Source organism: Acanthopagrus latus, chromosome 4, assembly GCF_904848185.1.
Source record: "Acanthopagrus latus isolate v.2019 chromosome 4, fAcaLat1.1, whole genome shotgun sequence".
Taxonomy (NCBI): Eukaryota; Metazoa; Chordata; class Actinopteri; order Spariformes; family Sparidae; genus Acanthopagrus; species Acanthopagrus latus.
The window spans coordinates 24,899,812-24,919,399 of NC_051042.1; the positions used below are offsets into that span (position 1 = coordinate 24,899,812).

General features: G+C 41.1%; 1 protein-coding gene and 1 long non-coding RNA gene across 4 annotated transcripts in view; one reads left to right on the plus strand and one right to left on the minus strand.

Moving 5' to 3' along the window:
- Window positions 1-1,181: 1,181 nt before the first annotated feature.
- The window catches only part of myom2b (myomesin 2b), a 31,521-nt gene continuing 13,114 nt past the window's right edge, over window positions 1,182-19,588 (plus strand). Inside the window, exons 1-24 of one of the 3 annotated variants that reach the window (XM_037096839.1) lie at window positions 1,182-1,270; window positions 3,603-3,706; window positions 6,681-6,738; window positions 6,990-7,144; window positions 7,384-7,470; window positions 9,900-9,988; window positions 10,236-10,286; window positions 10,403-10,567; window positions 10,952-11,113; window positions 11,563-11,704; window positions 12,436-12,635; window positions 13,052-13,105; window positions 13,240-13,367; window positions 13,883-14,066; window positions 14,179-14,353; window positions 14,461-14,582; window positions 14,702-14,889; window positions 15,107-15,233; window positions 15,416-15,594; window positions 16,474-16,588; window positions 16,869-17,031; window positions 17,199-17,305; window positions 18,321-18,365; window positions 18,766-18,902. In XM_037096839.1, coding sequence (XP_036952734.1) covers window positions 3,624-3,706; window positions 6,681-6,738; window positions 6,990-7,144; window positions 7,384-7,470; window positions 9,900-9,988; window positions 10,236-10,286; window positions 10,403-10,567; window positions 10,952-11,113; window positions 11,563-11,704; window positions 12,436-12,635; window positions 13,052-13,105; window positions 13,240-13,367; window positions 13,883-14,066; window positions 14,179-14,353; window positions 14,461-14,582; window positions 14,702-14,889; window positions 15,107-15,233; window positions 15,416-15,594; window positions 16,474-16,588; window positions 16,869-17,031; window positions 17,199-17,305; window positions 18,321-18,365; window positions 18,766-18,902 — 2,916 coding nt within the window. In that variant the 5' untranslated portion in view covers window positions 1,182-1,270; window positions 3,603-3,623. Of the gene's footprint in view, window positions 1,271-3,602; window positions 3,707-6,680; window positions 6,739-6,989; window positions 7,145-7,383; window positions 7,471-9,899; window positions 9,989-10,235; window positions 10,287-10,402; window positions 10,568-10,951; window positions 11,114-11,562; window positions 11,705-12,435; window positions 12,636-13,051; window positions 13,106-13,239; window positions 13,368-13,882; window positions 14,067-14,178; window positions 14,354-14,460; window positions 14,583-14,701; window positions 14,890-15,106; window positions 15,234-15,415; window positions 15,595-16,473; window positions 16,589-16,868; window positions 17,032-17,198; window positions 17,306-18,320; window positions 18,366-18,765; window positions 18,903-19,588 lie in introns of those variants that run through there. The other 2 variants (XM_037096840.1, XM_037096841.1) reach the window with 2 other exon arrangements.
- Window positions 10,414-19,588, minus strand: part of LOC119018837 — a 29,109-nt gene continuing 19,934 nt past the window's right edge. The window contains exon 3 of the long non-coding RNA XR_005074872.1: window positions 10,414-10,543. This is a non-coding gene — a long non-coding RNA (uncharacterized LOC119018837). The remainder of the gene's footprint in view (window positions 10,544-19,588) is intronic.

The following is a 19,588-nucleotide window of genomic DNA, read 5'->3' on the forward strand; positions in this document are numbered from 1 at the left end:
AGCCACTGATGGATAAATTATCCTATCCCTGTCTCATACTACAGCAGATGTATTTAAAAAGAAGAAATAGTTTGAAGAAGTTGGTTCATCCTTTTTTCACTTGCTTCCAAAACAAATGCATGCACCAGCCAAAACCAAAATTCACCTCAAAAATCAATGTTGTGGTCGACATAAGGCCTTTGTCCCCAGGGGCCACCAGAACCTAAAAAACATGAACATCTCTTGCAGCTTTAATGTGATGGAATAAAAATCCATGACAACATCACTGTTGCTTCCAAAAGCACCTCAGCTCTCTTAGCCAGTGTTGATCACCATTCAAACATACCTCCACTTTATGAATTTGACATATGATGGTGCATCAACTAGAAAAAGCCAAATGTTTTTTTACGAAGTCTGAATAAAATTTGGGCAGCTACACATTTTAGCTTTAAATAAATTCTCTGCCACTTCTCCTTTTTTGTTGCCTTGTTGGTTGCTTTCTTTGACACTCTTCTGTCTACACTCACACATCACACACTCCACCCTGAGCCTCCACCCTGCCTACAACTCTCTCTCTCTCTCTTTTTCCTCTCCTCAAATGTAACTTCATGTTGTCCCATCATATGATTTTGCCTCAGATGTGAAATGTGTTTTACAGCTTCTCTCCACTGTGTCAGGAATAGTCGAGCTGTAACCGTAGCTAGTCTTATAAATAGGCCGTGGCCAAAGTTCAGCATGCGACTTAGTGTCTCAAGATGTTTCTGAGTGCATATGGAGAAAGCTCTTAGAGAAGGACTTCACCTCACCAGTAGTGTGGCCAGGTGTGTGGACAAAATACAAGTGACCGGCCTTTTTGCAACACAGTCCTTCGACCATACTGCCACCTATTTTGTAGAGAACTAAAAATGCTTCTTGTAAAAGTGTGACCCCCCCCCCCATTGACATCACCATGCCCAGATTGTGTGCATTGTCCACATCTGCTGGTAATAACTGGTTGTTTGCACCAGTTGCTGAGATAACAAGACAGAAAACACTAACTGCACTAAATTGCACTAAAAACTGTAATGTGCCAACTCTGTTAATCAAATAGTTGCCTGGTTGTAGTGGCCCCGAGTCTTGAAGGATGATGGTTATATATAGGAAGCTCTCTCTCCTTATAAGGCCTCAGGGAGCGGCAGGTGGGGGTCGGTTGGAGAAGTGTGGTGGTTTTGTTGGCCTGGTACTTGGTCTAGGCTGACTCCCTGTGGATTCAGGCTGACAACCGAAGTCGCAGCAAAGGGAATCTCAAGGGGTAAGAAAAAATGCAATTTTATTCTTTTCGCTGTCCCATCGCCTCTGTTTCCTCAGCTTGTCTATCTACTTTTGTTTTCAATGCGAGTGTGGCAGGTGAGGATCAGTGGGATGGAGATACAGAGAGCAGATTAGGGCAGGGCCACCTTAACCAGAGCTGATAATACCTAACAGTGATGAATGGTAGTGTGTATGAATTATGAAGGATGTGCCGCAATTGAAACAAATGAGTTAAGCATTGCCTGGAGGATTAATGGACATAAATGCCTCGTTTGGGACACAACTGATAGACAGCCTGTTGTTCTGTGTGTTTATCATCGTAATATTGTAATTGGTTAAATGGACTCCCACTGGACTGTCAGATTTGGTCAGGACCGTTGCTGGACAAATTGCTGGTGTGCAGTTCTGGGACTCAAAATGTGTTGACTGAATTTTAAATGGAGAAATGCTCAGTGCAAATGAGCCATTATCATTCGTTGTATTGTCTTTCCCACTAGTTATCACGGCAAGTGGGGTTTTTTTTCATCTCAATGGCAAATGTTTATGGTCGAGCTGCAACATTTCAGAGCTTTGTACGGTTATGGCTGAGAGTTTTACAGGTCTACTGTTACGGACAGAGAGGCTCAGATGTCACTTGGCAGGCATTTGTGCTGTTACAGTATTGGCCAGGCTGACAGAGCCTGAGCACAGCCACTGGGCTGTAGGACTGATGGGACTAGAATATGACCTGTCTGCAATGAGCAATTGCCTGAGAGCAGTTTGAGTTAATGCTTATTTTCTGAGGAATGTCTGTTACTTTGATTTTTCAACATGTGCACTGCTCTATAAATAAACTGCACCCATTCACAAGGAACAGTTGGGACACCAGTGCTTTTGGTGGTACAGCTCCATGACTAGAGCTGCACAGATAAATCGATTAGTTGCTGCTTATCATTTTAACTGCCAACTATTTTTATAATCAAATAAATGGTTTAGCTTGAATGTTTGGCTGCAGCCCTATTTGTGGCACTGTCGGACATGCTGGTAGACTGATCCCTGAGTGAAGGTGACGAATCTTTTGGGACTTTTCTGTTTAACTATGTGGAATTCAACATCATTGACTTCAGGGGTATTGATTGATTGCCAGTTTTGGGGCATTAAAAGTGAGTTGTGTGACCCTGACGCTGGGGTGAGTGATTCAGATCTGGAAACAGCGTCTTTTGAAGATGGGTAGACAGTCATCTTGCGTTTCAGCTGACCTTATTCTGGTCTCCGAGGACTTGGGTGATGTAAGGCAATTATGTTCCAACGCTGCTGTGTGTGCATGATGCAAGACAAAGTTACGCTCTTGAGTCGGTGTGTCAACTGTAAACTGTATCTATTTCAGACACACAGCTAAAAATACTTTGAAAAGGCCATCATTAACATGAAATAAAACACTTTGATTTCGTTTTTTTATTTAATAAATGCGTTGCTGTTAAATTATGGGCACAGACCACTTATCTGAGATTCGAACATTCTGACGATGCACCTGTACTTGACTGTATTTGGTACAACTAAAGTCTGTGCATTTAACATCCTTGAAACAAAGAAGATGCATTTTGATAGGTTAGAAATACCACAGAAAGCTTTTTTAAGTTACTCAGGGGTTCAGTTTTCTTTACACAATATAGCTAAGAGCCAAATGTATCTGACAGTACATTTGAGGAAACAGTGATAAATGTGTGAATTTATTTTTTTTCTCTCTCTTTTTTGTACCAGTGATAATATCATCAGTCTTTTACTCACATTATGTTGCTGTATTTTGCAGAGCTCAAACTGTCCTTTCGTGATGTATTCAGTCAAATTGATGGACAGCCTGTGGTGCAGCTGCACTGGCAGCCGCTGTTCACATGCCTTTTATTTATATATGTGTACATGTGTGTCTGTGTTGGTGGTGTCTTTAAATCAATAAGGTGTCACCTTGTCATTCCTATAGTCGACTGTTGTGTTGGTGTGTATGTGTGTCTGGACGCGTGACAGGGTTTCCATGTGTCCAAATTCCAGGAGGGCTTTTGTTTTTTTATGGCGGGGCGAGGTTGTCAACACAAATATAAAGCCAGTTATACTTACTGCACACTGTAACAAAGGCCCGAGTCATTTTAAAGAGAACAACTTTGCTCTTAAAAGCCCAAAACGCTCCTCCTGAAAACGACATCTAATTCCTAAGGTCACTTGAGTGTAATCCTTGAGTGTTGTTATCTCCAACTGTTTGTGTATGTTGTTGTCACTGTGTTGCTGGTCTGACTTTTAAGCAAGACTCTACTTTGTTACCATGTCAGCCTGTGTGTATGTGTGTGTTGCTGGTCCAACAGGTCAGTATCTACAGTGTCAACATGTCAGCGTGGATCAAACGTGGAGATTACAACCACGAGTACCACCACAAACAGAGCCAATATGTGGTTAAAGAATACAGCAGGTATATGCTACATATAACAGGCTAATGCTAATGTACATACTTAGAACTAAAGCATTAACCTGGCGATAATATTGTAACAGTAGTGAGCTTTTTCATTGCTAAACCTACAAATTAAAAACCCACATTAGTGTCAAATAGAAAAGCTAACCTGTTTAACATCAAGCTAACACCAAGACCAAACTAACTCCATGCTCAACTTTAAAATAGTTGTAACAAGCATCTTCGAAATATCAGGGCTGAACGAAGCTTTTCTTTAGATTAATCATCAGTGGCTATATCAAGCCTAATGCAACTTCAGACCCATGGTAGCACACGACTTCCTTTCGCCCCCACTGTGCTCTGTTAAAACACTGAAACCTGTCTGCCATGCACAGAAGTGCGAGCAAGTCAAGTGCACAGTTTTAATGGGGGGTCTCACAAACTGACACCACGCACCAGTGAGCAGGTTCAGAAAAACTGCTCTGGATTTGAATTTCAATTTTGGTATTTTTGTAATGCTTATGAGAGGCTGTCCAAACCTTCAAGCAGGAAGAGTCTGACACTGCTCCCTTTTTCCTAAAATAAAACACAAAAGATTTTTCTTGATGAATAACTCAATTTCAACACAACCCTCTCTGGCAATGTGTACTATGTAGAAAAATAGAAAATGCTATGTTTCGATCACATTTTACCTGTATAAAACAGACATCAACAGTCTAACACCATTCGCTAATAGATTTTCTGTCACGTTTCACGGCAGTTAGTGTTTATCTGTGTGTTTTTTGATGTGTGTGTGTACCACCAAGGTGTTCTTGTTCTTGCTGCTGTGTCTCATGTCTTTAATCACCACTTATAAACCTTATTCTTGCTGCTGATTATTTGTTCACGCCTCTCTTTTTTTTGCTAATAAGCTGCTAACCAGCGCACCATTTTAACAAGGCGTTGAACTCTTTTTACTCATGTAGTAGTAGTAGTGTTTCTACTCATATAGAGCTTATTTACCCGAACAATTTTCTTCTTTTCTATTTCAAAGTAGGTAAGTATGAAGCTTGTCTGTATAATTCACCCTCCACAAACTGACTGATTCGCAGATCATGTACAACTAAACTATGCTTAGCGTGCAGCAATACATCTCAGGGCACATTTAAACAACTGTGTATGATATTTCCAAGTCGTCCAGGTGACAAGGCACATGTAGTCTGTGCTTTTCCACAGCTTTAAACGCGCTAGAGAATCTGAAGAGCAGCACACTGAAATGTCCACATTACTTATTTCAACAAGTACCCACAGATCCCACAGGCTTTGTAAATGGTCGTCCCAAGGCAGTGTTTGGTCGAGGATGGTCTCATCATCCTCCCTCAATATGCAACGTGGCCCCCCTCCTGCTTCAGTGTCATCGCAGTGGTCTCTACACCAACTGCTTCATCTGTCACCGCCAGATTTTCAGTATGGCTCCAACTCACTGGACGGCAGGACACTCCCTTCGATTTTCCAGTGGCAGCGGTGGAACAATTCAGGCCTGATGGCTTTCTGGACTACAGTGATGAAAGACTCAGAGCCTCCAACTGCTGGCTGCATCTCTGCTGCTGGCAGTCTTCAGCGCTCAGGGGACAGGCCTGTTGCCAGTTCTGAGGCAGCCTCTAATGGGTTGGACCTTTAGTGGCATACAGTCTGCTGAATATGGAATTTGGCTCATGGATTTCACGCAAAGATATTGTGTATGGCAGTTAAAAAACAGGGTGGCTGTTGTGATTAATCCTTGTCGGTCATGATAGTTCATGACAAAAATGGACGCAACAGTTGTCTCAGACACAACAATGCCCTCTGCAGTGCAAATCTTCCAGAGGGCAAGAGCTCAGACGACCATGTCAGAAACACAGATGTTGAACAGTAAGGTGAAATCCTGCAATGTGTCGTTGAACAGAAGCCTCTCTGTGTGGTACTCAGGCCTCTCTAATGTCAACCATGTGAGCCCACTTAGAGACAGATAGACCCACCTTTCACTGTTCTGATCTGACTTTGACACCAGGAGTTAGATATCTGCCTGATGCTTCTCTGTGTTTCACGACGGCAATATCTCCAAACTGAAGACATGTTGAGCAAGTTGTAGACTCAGTCACTGTCATGTAACAGTAATGAGTTCATGATCAAGTGCGAGCTCCACCTGTGTGTCCAACTGAGACAGAAAGAAAGGTGGAAACTACTGGTTATATTTGTAGAACTGTTTTATTGATAATAAATTAGCAATACCGTTTTACAACAATTCTATGAGCTCAAAATATCACTACTACATATTTCTAATTAATAAAAACATCAAACGTGTAGAATCTGGATTCAGTACGTGAAGTGGTGACATCAGGTATCTGATGGAGTGAATTGCGTCAGTATTGGCAGGTGATACTGATATCGGATCTGCCCCAGCTCTGATTAAAGCATGGGGCTCTACTTCCTTATGTTCTGAATGCCTGTCCTAATACCTGTGAGAAAATGTACAACCAAATAACTACTGCACGTAGCACAGAAATGACCTCTCAGCTTGTCATGGATGCCTGGTTGGGCTACAATAGCCTGTGTTCCAGCAAGTTCTAGGAGGGATTGGTGGATCAGTCCTGATTGACTTTACTGATGATGTCACATTTCAGTTTGCTGCTCAGCAGAGAAAAATGGGCTGGCCTGCAGCGCTTGCTAGCAGCCTCTGCCTTTGCTCATAGAACTAAGGCTGTGAATGATAATCTTATTTTTAACTTTTCAGTTTCTGTTGTTTCGAAACCACTGCTACTTACTGTAAATGTTATTATTCTTGAAATTATCCTTAAATGAGGCTAATATCACATTTACAGTCATCTGCGTATTAGCAGGTACATGTTCCAAAATCACATATACTAATACATACAATTGTAATGATATAAAAATTGAGTGTAATTTGCTCAATTCTCGGCCTTTTGAAAACCTCGTTTTCCTGAAGCCGCTGAACTGACTCAGTTTTTGTCTTCAGCTCTGAGGTGATGGAGGAAAGATATGAGCACAAAACACGCATGCACATCGAGGAAATGGTAAGAATCTGTGAAGTTTGTCCATCCACACGTTTGTCTATCCATCAAGACTAAACGTTGGATGAATATCATGTTTTATGGTGTTTGTCATTTACTGTTGACCTTTTTAAATGTAAATGTCCATGGCAGTTGTTATAATGTGCTATGGTAATAGGGCAAACAGGTAATACAGAGACTTGTGGGAGAGAGAAGGGAATATCATTCATTTTTAATTATTTACTGTTTCCTGAATTCCTGTTTCCCCCATCTAGTTGAAGGCGAAGATGCTGGACAAATATGTGCGTGAGGGGCCGATGATCAGGGGACCAAAGTTCCTAGCAAGACTCAGATCCCACACCGTGTATGAAAATACTCCGGTCAAACTCATCTGCACTGTTGATGGCTTCCCTCAGCCTATTGTTAAATGGTAAGGGAGGACTAATTGACATCCAATACTAAAACTGACTGAATGTATCAATTAAAAGCTGTTTAATACTTTATGATAGATTTGCCTATCATCTCTCCCTCTTGTCTTTCTTAAAGATATGAAAATAATATGATATCAGATGTTAGTAGTGGTGTAAACACATTTTTCAGCCAACAATGTTATATAGTCAGGTTCCAAAAGTCTTGATGCTTGTGAGCTGTAATGTTCATATGTTTTAGGTATAAAGACGATGTGATCCTGAATGTGTCCTCTGGAAAGTACGTGGTTGAATCCAAAGGTGGAATCCACTCTCTGGAGATCCCAAGGTAAGGCTGGTCAGAGAACACAGACTTTACAATGATTGTGTATGAGTTTCACTACTCGATAAGCTGGTTTTCATATTAGAAGGGAACGCCACCAAACTTACGCATAAAGGTCAGTTTATTTGTCACAGTTTTAGAGTGAACCTGCTTGTAAAAAAAAAAAACAGTTATATGTCTTCTTACTATTAAACAAAACACCTGTCTTATAAAATGCAGATATAGAGTTTAAAACATGGAGGATGTTCAACAGGCAGAACAATGTCAGATGAGATGATGTTAAGATCCATTATGCAAATTCTAGGTCTAGATCCGTGATATTTAAAAGTTCAGCACATAGAAGTGATTTAACATCAAGTTATCTTTTAGGGTGCCAGAATAAATGACTAAAGTAACCCCTAATTGCATCTTGCTTTTTTCTATGTATGCAGAAGCCTACACGAAACAGTACAGTGCACTGTACTATAACAGTAGCAATGTAACAGTTAAAGAGAATAAAAAGGCTACAAGCTGATGTGAACAATGTAGGTGTCTAAATATGTAAAACTGGTTTTCCAAGCGGCTGATATGTTGAGAAATATATTCAACGTGCTCGTTAGGCTTTAAGGATACAATTAATTGTCCTTTTATTGGGTTTGTGATTCATGACTCTTGCCCACTCAGGCCACTGACTGGCTAATCATCTATCCCAAGACTACCTCTTGAACCATCAGATAATCTGCCTCCAGAGTCTCATCAGGGTCGCCACACAGATCCACAGTGGAGTAATAACGTCAGAGTCAGCCGACTGACTGTGTGGGGAGGCTGTTTGAGTGCAGATATGGGGGGAGGGGAGGGGGGCATCTACCGCTCTCCCTCCAGTCTTAGGAAGCTCAGCTGTTCGACTGCTGACCTCAGTGCTACGTGATACTCCAGGATTCTTTAAGTCATCACTCTCCCCTCGGATCCAGTCCCCTTTAGCTCCTTCTGTCTGTTACATACACACAGATCAGCCAATGGCCATTACTCCGTAATAGTCCCACCAGCTTTCTGAGTGAACTTAAACTCAGTCACTTGACATAGATCACCATTTACACAGACGGATGTGTGTTTTCCGTAGGGAAAAAAAAAAAGCCGAATGGTCGAAAAGACAGCTTCCATGAAGGGCTTGGGATAGTATACAAGTTTTAAAAATAGACTGGAAGACCGTAGAGGAAAAAATCTCTTTTGAATTGCAAATTACCAGCAGCCTGTCATAATTTTAAGCCAGGCTCATGACAGACAGATGAAATGCAGAATCCCTACCAACCTCTCAATCCTTGATCCTTACACCGTGGTATTCATGTAGACCACCCCCCCCCCAACCACACACACACACACACACACACACACACACACACACACACATTTGAAGCAGTGCAAACAATTCTGTGCATTTGAAGGATTTACTGAATGCTATTATGATCCCCCAAAAAAACATTTGCTGCTCTCCCTCAGCTCCCTGCATTCTGCATGGGCTGAAATTCCCATGTTAGATGATACTGCTGTAACTCGAGGTTTCTGTAAAGTCGGTGAGAAGAGTGTCAGGGCGAGAGAGTGATACAGAGACGAACAGACTGAGGGATAAAGAGTGAATGAAACAAGTAAGAGGTTAAACTCAGAGGTTGATGTTAGTCTTTAAGTCACGAAGCCCTCATCTGCCTTAAAGCGTTTCTCTTGATATCTCTCCAACATACACCTTAGCCCGTAATTGAGTTTTCTTGGCTTGCACCATCTGACGACAGATTTGTCTTGATCAGAAGCTTTTGCAGCTTGTTTGCTTGGAGCTTTCTTTTCAGGTTGTCAAACATGTGTGGCCGTATGGCTCTAGTGGCAACAAAAGCAGCAACATCTCATGTAAATATAAGTCAGGGGAAGCATGACAATCACAAGAGAAACAGAATGTGATGCATCATGTTGATCACTCCACGTATTTTTCTGCTGCAGATTTGGTTGTAAAATAATATTTCTTGTGAAAGTTCCCTGGATATTTAACTTGTTCTGACTGAAAAGAACTATCATCTATTCACAAAGGGTACATTACGACTTTAAAGCACTCTCTCACAGTATTATGTCTAAAGCCAACTCTTGTCAGAACATTATTTAATCTGTCTAAACTAGCTCCTGTTTTTCTCTCGCAGCAAGATGTGATCATGTGGGGAATGAGTGCTTATGTGGCGCATTGGTTTTATATACCTTGTAAATGATTACTTCAGTGGATCCGATCCTTGTGGATACACGGTACAGCTGGTATATGGCACATTTCCCCTGTTTTATAGGTGACTGTAAACATAACCAAAGACTCACTGGTTTCATTTACACGTCTGAAAGCTGTTTTAAGATAGCTTTTGGCTAATACAATAATAGTATATGAGTATGTGATTAAAGGAATAAACTGTTTCATTGTGTTTTTATAGATGCACAACTGATGATACTGCCCAGTACATTGCTATGGCTGGTAACAGCCATGGACAGGTCTCTTGTCAGGCCTCCATCGTGGTCAAGAGTAAGTCCCTCTGTCCGGTGGTCTTGTATGTGATGTTGTAGCATAGTTTTTAATCAAACAGTCACACCAGGACAAGCTGGTGCGTATGAGAGCATTCAACCCAGATTTGAATTCTGGCTTGCACTGTGGAAGTCTTGACAAATCAAAATTTGGACTATAAGTTACTGTACATTCACTTATCCCTGTTCAAATACAAATGGCTGCTGATAATAATGGTTATCTTTCTGTATGTTTTTTAATCGTGTAGGGTTCAGGCAGGAGGATGAGTCCTGTCCCTATGCATGGCTGCCTTTCACAGGTGAGCGTCATAGAAAAAATGTCCAGAAACAACACCATCAGTTCCACATCCAGGATATAACAGGTCATTCCTCTCATTCGTTTTTTTTTTTTTCATCCTTTATCCCGTTCTCTCAGCTGCTATGCTTCCTAAGATCCATTACACCAAAATCAACATCACTTTCCTGGAGAAGTTTGGGCCGGTGTTTGCTTCAGAGGGAGGATCTGCCAGTCTGACTGCTACCATGACCCTGGAACCCAACCTGGCCAACCTACAGCCTGAGGCACAGTGGTACAGAGATGGTAATTGTTATGAAGTAGCATTATATGACTAAGTAATTACACTGTAATTGCTGGTAATAAATACTCCCTGCCGTGGCAACTGCCAGACCCAATCCAGCCTACATGTAGCCAGAGGCACAGTGGTGGAAAAAAATATGAATATGTTACAGACACTATTTTTATTGCTAATTACTTATAGTGAAAGTAGATGAATAGACTCTAGCGATATGACACCAGTTCATGAGTAGTTTAATTTGCTGAGTGTGTGTATACATTACACAAAGGTGCCATGGGGTGTAAAAGAAAATCAAATCATGTATAATTTATAGAAATATATTGCTTCAGCAGTTTACAGTGGAGGTTTGTTGGACTGGAATGAATTCAGGATCCTGTCTCTTTTTCCAGATGAGCGTCTGTTCGACTCCAAATGGGTGAAGATCGACACAGGCAGAGGAGTCACCACCTTGACTATCCCCACCCTCTTCAAAGACGATGAAGGCCTCTACACACTACGCATGGTCACTAAAGGAGGCACTGCAGAACACAGTGCTTTTGTCTCTGTCGCAGGTGATGTGCCGGATTGTTAGAGTTACAGTCCCTCAGACTATAGACAGGAACAAGACTGGAGAGTTTGGTGTACTGTATGTAAGTGCTAATGAAATTCAGATTACTCAGGGTACAAGAAAAAAAAAAAACTCATTTTGAGAAATATATAAATCTTAAGACAAAAATAACTCATCAGGTGAACATTTTTGGACTTGTAGGTAACACCCTGTAACATACATGAGGACAACTATTTTTGTTCGACATGTTTTCTGATATGTTATGTTCAAATACGCAGATGAGGTGATATTATAAAGTATTCACCAATTTACAAAATATGTATTTTGGATATTTTCTTATGTTAGCAAAATAACCCAAAAAATGTCTAAACCGACCAAGACTCTGATACGCCAGTTACTTGATTATTACCTACTTATATTTTCTAACATGTCACTGTGTCACTTCCTGTGTAGATGGTCCTCCCCCAGTCCCAAAGGCACCCGGTGCTCCTATGGACATCAAGATCCACGATGCCAATAGAGATTATGTCATTGTATCATGGAAGCCCCCAAATACCACCACAGAGGGACCAATCCTGGGATACTTTGTGGACAAGTAGGAGTTACTGATATAAACACCATAAATAACTAAACTGACCAACATAAAATCAAACTGTAAGTCCTCACATAGAGTTTGTTTGGTTTTGTATTTTTTTGTATTTTTTCTTTTTTGCATTTTAGGTGTCCTTCCTTTGACTCTATACTGACATATTCTAAAGTACTTGCTGGTGTACTTTACTCAGTTCATCTTATTATTGACCCTTTCTGTATAGCACAACCTAAAGTATCTTCTGCAGGCAGTCACTGCTTCTATATTTCTTTTAATGCAACTTCTTTTCTTATGTTTTTGCCGTGCGCCATAAATGACAAAAGTGAACACTGTGAACATTTTGTTGATGCACCTGTTACTTTTACGATGGACAATCCACTCTATTCTAATACACAGCCCGATACTGATGACTATAATAATTTCATCTATATTACTGCCCGTGTCCCTCCATTATTCTTGTGCTGTCAGGTAGATTAATTGCTGTAATCGAGCTGCACCAACTTTTATGGCCCAGCCTTGTGAAAATCTCCTCTGCAGATTGAACCTCCAATACATCAGAACTCTTGTCAATAATTAAATTTGCTGTAACAACTTGTGATGAAATAATGACACTGGCCCCTTGTATATTGTTCTGATTTAGGCTGAGGCTTTAACAACATGATACCAGTCGAGATAATCAACAACCATGTACCCTTCCCTGACACCACATCCTGTCTGTTTTGCCGTTCATCTTGTAGATGTGAAGTTGGAACTGAAAACTGGACCCAATGCAATGATCACCCCATTAAAATTTGTAAATACCCAGTGTCTGGGCTGTTTGAAGGACACTCCTACTACTTCAGAGTCAGAGCAGTCAACTCGCAAGGAATCAGCAAACCATGCCGCATGTCTGATCCCATCGCTGCGCTGGACCCCACTGAGTTTGAGAAGCTCCACGGTGGGTTTAGCTGAATTAGTGCAGAGAAATGTCATCTCTGCCTTTTGTATTACATAATTTAAAGACTTGAGGAAATGTGTCCTGTAGTCTCTGAAGTTACTGCTCCTTTGGTATGTTTGATGGAATTGGATGGAATCTAAATAACTAATTGAATTTATTTATAGATTATAGAATTATAATTTGAATGGCGGGCCTTTTCTTGGTCAGAGCAGTTAATGAAACTACTGGTCGTCCTGTGACCATTGATCAAAATTCAACACACATTGATTAGATAATGTGATGATGAGCAGTATGATTTGCAGGTGTGCTATTCGACACAGAACCACAGAATGTAAACCGATCTCTAGCAAAACAATTTTTCCAGTTGCGGCAACATAAAGCAGATTGGTGATCATGTTGACTTTATCTTCCTGCAGCCAAAAAACTTGGAGGAAAACTTGACGTTGTGTCTTACCATGATGAAGTGGAAGGTGAGATTTTTCCATATCCATCTATGACATCCTTCCAGTGCATTAATGTACAGCCAGCTAACGATGGTGGATGTCTTGCAGTTGAAGTGTTAATATACACTTGATCATTTATGTGTGTGTGTGTTTCTGTGCAGCTGAGGGAAAGCCTCCAGGTGCTCCATCAGGAATCAGTGTCTCAGAAATAGACAGGACATATGTTGTTCTGAGCTGGAAAGCCCCAGCATATTCCAGCAAGGCTCCCATGTGGTACTTCATAGAAAAGGTAACAAAGGATGTTGTACTTTCACCAGTGCTGCTTTGTGTACTACACTGTATACACTACTTGAACGTATACCTTATCAGTGTACGAATGCATGTGAGAGTAAAGTAAAGTAAATACATGTATTTACATGTTTGTCTGTACTGTTTACTATGGATCCACCGATTATCGTCGACTCATGTCAAACTTGCTAATTATTTGATCCAATATTCTGTATTTTTCAGATTTTTTTTTTCTCTAAATGTATCAGGTAAGTGTAGTGGAGTAAAAAGTACGTTTGCCTCTAAAATGTAGTGCTATGCTACGCTACATTCGGTCCAACAATCTGACTTTCTTTTCGAAAAATTAACTTTTATGTTAGAACAAGCCCAAAACTGACATAACTGAATTGTTAATAAAACCAAGAGACTGATATGAAGCAAACTTCTCTTGTGACAATCGAGGCTACAGTGCTCTCTCTCTCTCTCTCTCTCTCTCTCTCTCTCTCTCTGTCTCTGTCTCTCTCTCTCGCCCCACAGTGCCTGGTAGAAAGTGGTGCATGGCAGCGTGTTAACACTCAGGTCCCCATTCGCTCTCCCCGTTATGCCGTCTTTGACCTGGCAGAGGGCAAACAATATAAGTTCAGAGTTTTGTCAGCCAACATCTACGGAAACAGTGAGCCATCAGAGCCAAGTGCAACTATTGAGACCCTGCAGCTCAAAGGTCTGTTTATGTCTTCACGGTGTAACACACATCTATTTTCCACACCAGCTGGAATGAATCCACACTGAAGCTGCTATTGTGTTTTACGACTATGTCTATGAAATGTCTTCAGGAGTGCCATCTGCACCCGGTCAGGTGATTGCCACCAGGGAATCAGACACCTCTGTACTCATCCAGTGGGCTCCACCAAAAGAACCAAACAATCTGATTGGCTACTACATTGATCAGTGTGTGAAGGGGTCCAAGGACTGGGATTCTGCCAATCACAAACCCCGCAAGAACACCAAGTATGTTTTTCAACCCATTAACAACTGACTGTATTGTGCAGAAATATCTCTTTGTTTGATTCTTTGGTTACTGATGGATTTTGCATTTGATGGGTTTGTTTGTGCAGGTTTGTGGTTAGCGGTCTGACCAAAGGAGAAACCTACGTGTTCCGTGTCCAGGCTATCAATGAGATAGGTCTTAGCGATGAATCCCAGGAGTCCTCCCCTCTGACTGTTAAGGCTGCCCTCAGTCAGTATTATATTATATTTTCTGGTCATTCTGATTGATGATGATAATGATAATGATGATAACATTTTTAAGATCTTGCTGTTTGGACTGTGTCTTAAAATTCAACATTGCCTTTTTAGCTCACCCCTCTGCTCCTTACGACATCGCGGTGCTGAGCTGTGATGGACATTCAATGGTGCTGAACTGGAAGAAACCTCTTCACTCGGGAGGATCAAAGATCAAGGAGTACTATGTGGACAAAAGACGAAGCGGAACAACCATGTGGAGGGAGATTCACATCCCACCAGTCACTGAAAGACTTTATAAGGTACAATAATGTCTGCTGTTACCTTATTACTTAATTCTTTTTACATAAATTGAATACAAGCACTTAAGTATCTGGGTCTTTTTCACCAAGCACTGATACTTTATCCAACCAGGCTTTTTATTTATTGTTTTGTGTGAGCTTGGAAACGTGCTTGCCCAGTTTGTTTGAAATAAAGACGAGTGGCATGTTAGTAACCATGACAACATCTAACTGACAGGTGGAGGGCTTGACAGAGGGAGCAGTCTATCAGTTCCAGGTGTATGCAGCCAACCTGGCTGGCCTCGGACCAGCTTCCAAACATTCAGCTGACTTCACCTGTGAGGCCTGGACCATGCCGGAGCCTGGTCAGTAAACACCATCCTCTGACTAATTTATGACAAACAAAACATGAATCCAAAATACGCGAGGCCTGTGCAAGTCAGTGTCTACAAACGAGCCTCGATAATCAGCAGGAAGAAAGTGAATGTCGCTGTTGAAATGTCGACACATAGAAAACGTGTCTCCTCTCACTCTGCGTGTCCTTTAGGCCCTGCCTATGACCTGACCTTCACTGAAGTGAGAGATGACTCAGTGGTGGTTGAGTGGCAGAAGCCTGTCTACTCTGGTTCTGGACCAATCACAGGCTATCATGTTGAGTACGCTAAGAAGGGCACTTCTGAGTGGACCACGGCCAATCAAACAGCTGTCAGTCACCGTTTCCACAAGGTGAGAACATCTTTAACATGGTGTATGTTCCAGTATGATTACTCATCTGAATTCCTTCCATTTATTATCTGGATCCAGTGCAATTTGACATAAATTGGTTGATTAGTATATTACATTTTTTTTTTAATCTATTTATGAATTATTGTTAACAGGATGCTGTTGCACACGCTATATTGTAAGTTGCATATATAAATAACATGTTCAACTCTGTGCAAAGAGCTTCTGTTGGCACCTGCTTGCTATAATTTTCAAATGACACATACATTGCATTTGTGAGGTGTTCATCCCTCTGTGCAGTGCAGTGATACACTTACATTAAACTGTGTGAGGCTGACACCTAGTGGATGAAGTACACAATTACTGGGTTAAACAAAAAAGAAAAAAAAAGAAAAAAAAGCCTTGAAGTTGAGCAGATGTGTTTGATTTTAGAATGAAAAGTATCCTTTACACGATTAATCTCATATGGGATGCTGGCAAGTCACTCAACAAATCAACATTATATGGTTTTGATTAATCTGTAATGCCAAAAAAATTTAGTGGCCTAATAAAACATGTGTTGAAAAACAGTACAGAGTAATAAAATTTGATTAATGAATTTGTCACCAAAAATCTAAAATGGAATAATTGGTCTGGATACTGGTTTATGGTATTACATCCTGCATGTGCCAGCTGCAGAAGCTGCAGGATCTCAGAATTTACTGCTGCTGTCACTGGCTCACAACTCTTCTCAGAAACTGGACCATCTGGAACACTTTCTGATGTTGTGGAGAAACACATTACAACAAAGTTAACCTGGCACTCTGACACACAATCTGTCACTTTATCCAGCAAATTATACCAAATTGATGATTGATTGATGACTGTCTCCTGGCTTCCTAGGTAACGAATCTGGAGGTGGGCACCAGCTACTTGTTCAGAGTGCGTGCGGTCAACGCTGCAGGAGTGGGCATGGCCTCAATGGCCTCTGACCCCGTGACTGCCAACGCTGTGGCAGGTAACGTTTATCCACTGACAGCAGGATTGTTTCCAAATGTGTGTCATCTTGACCATTTTCTACCCGGCATCATCAAATTTCTCTTTGAAAACACACAACATAATGAACACATGGCCTTGCCAAGCTGGAATGATGCGCTCTTTTTCAAAGAGCTGAAGGCAAGATAAAAGTGGGTAGTGGAGCGGACAAATATAATAAAAACCCACTGAAATATAAAAGACTAAGGACTATATTCCTCCAGTCTGAAAATTCTAACTCCTCGTCTCTTTGTGTATTCAAGGTTCTCAGGAGGTGTCCTGTGCTGTGGATGAGAAGTCAGGCGACATTGTCATGTCATTCGAGTCCTGCCAAATAAACGAGGGCTCTCAGTTCATCTGGAAGAAAGACTATAAAGAAATCACAGATTTCTCCAAAGGCGTTGTGATTAAGACTGAAGGCAGCACGTAAGAACACACAGCCGTGCACATATGCACAGACACAGCCACGCAAATACAGTATTTATGCGTACACGTGATACACAAACACAAACAGCTGGATACCATAAAGAATGCATTTGGAGATCTTAAATGTGCATCACCCCCGTATCTGTCTGTCTGTGTCTGCATCCTAGTTCTAAGCTGATCTTTACGAATGCAGACAAAGAGGACTTTGGGACGTACTCTGTTTCTGTCACCAACACAGAGGGAGTCTCATCCAGCCATACAATCACTGCTGAAGGTATGACTTTGGCTCTGGTGCCAAAAAATGTATAGAAACTAAGCTTGGACTTCTATCTACAATCATTTGTATTTGTTATTTACACCCTAGACTGACAGATCATTTATTCCTGTTGGCATACTTTGACACGAATTGACCATAATTATCTTTACATCCTTCAAATTACAATAAACAACACCGAATCTGCGTTTCCTTCATCTGTTAAAGTTGCGCATGCAAATATCTGTCACGCCTTGATCATAAAAATTTGAACAGCTGTTAAGTATCAAAAGCAAAAATATAAAAGGAAAGTATGTGTCGAAAGAAGTGAAGCGGGGCACTGTGTGGGATGAAATAAAGATGAAAGCAACGAGACGGTGACTAAAAACGATCACACGGGCATGCAGGCAACAAACAATTTCATTACACATCTGATGAATGCTAGCAGAAGCACGTTGCTCACAACACTCCCCCCTGCTCGGGGCAGTGTGTGTGTTTTTAAAGCACGTCTTTGTGGCAAAGGGTTTTTCTGTCAGAAAGTTTCACAATGTTTTTCCCACTATTGCAACACTACGCTGCTAGGCTATAATATGTTATTCAGCGCGCGTTACACAGATTGCTTCCCATTTGGCCCTCAGTTTTTCAGCTTTACTTAGAAATAATGTCTAGTACACAAGGTTTCATATATTTCACTTGTATCACAGGTAGTCTGGCAGACTCTGATAATTGAATGTCCTTACTCGTAATGCAGTTTCCGAGTGGACCTTTGGGTCCGGTCCTAGGCTTGAAAGAACACTGAGCCATAATGTATTGTCCTCACTACAGCTTTGTAAGTGCACATTTATCTGCCTCGATCTATTAAACACAATTACAGCACTCACTTCTCCAACTTCAAACTTGGCGCCAAACTTGGAGCTCGAGTCGCCCCCATCAAGATAAAAATGACGTCTGTGTACAAAGTGCAAGATGTTTTTTTAATTATGTTGTTTGTGCTCACGGCTGCATGAAATAAATAAGTTGTCTCTTCACGTTTCAGAGTTAGCAAAGATGCTGGCGCTCAGCTACGAAATCAGACACCCAAGTAGGTACCCCTGGCTGACTCTCTCCATCTCTTATAATCTCTCTCTTTGTCCTTTTTAATCTCTCTTTTCGCACACGTTTTTTCCCTCCGCTGCGTCTTTAATCTGTCTTACCCACTCTCTCTCTTTCCCGCTTTCTCCCTCTCACGCCTTCATTTTGCTTTGTTCTGACTCGCTTTGAACCTTTCAGATTTCTTTCTTCTTTTGCGAGCACATTTCTCTCTTTTATTTGATTCAAAAAAAGTCTTACCTGCTTTTGCATCACCTGTCTAACCAAAATACACTTCCCCTGGTCTTTTGTCCCCCCCCATCTCTTACTAATAGTTTGGTTAAGTTACTAATAAATAAGTGCAATTATGTTTCTGAACCCACAGCGTTCAACTCTCGTCTTCTCTCCTATAGTTATCCCGCTGAAGACAGAGTTGTCCTATAAGATTTTGGAGAGAGGCAGAATGAGGTTCTGGCTGCAGGCTGAGGAGATTTCCCCCAAAGTCACCTACAAATTCTTTGCCAACAACAAGGAACTGTCTGGAGCTGATGTAAGATACACTGTAGTTTGAGGCATGGACGGACACAGAGACATTAGAAAAAAAAGGTGAAAGAACTGTCAGCCCTTGCTACAAAATTAAAACTAGAGGTGTTCCGATACAGGGAAGACACGATTGGATTTGACTTTCAATTTCAAGGACACAGTTCAATTAATTGATTTAAAAATGTATTTTCAGCTGTGATGGCTCAGCACACCATTGATTTCATGTGCTGGCAACTGTCATTTACTTATCTAAAGATATATGTGGTATCATGGTATCATGTAAGAGTAAAAAACATATGTAATAACAATATTTCACCAGCCAATCGGGAGAGAAAGTCACTAGACTAAAGAAAGGTATACTGTATATACATGAAGCTCTATACTAGGGGATTCCTGACTATTGCATTTTGGTCATCAACTTATCCCCTAACAGTAGTCAAACAGCCGATTAATCATTGGGTAATCACCATGTTCTTTTCTCCTTGAATAACAATGAATTATTCTGGTCAAAGAGGTCTCAACATAACAACTTTCTTGCAGGGTTAGCCAGAGTCTTTCCTTCTCTAATTACCTAGAATTCCATTTATTTAACCTGGCATAACCTAAAATGATTCTCCAAAGAATATTCAATGTATGTTCAACAACAGGTAAAGTTATGTCAACCATCTCAAAGGTTCTGAACAGCCTGCTATA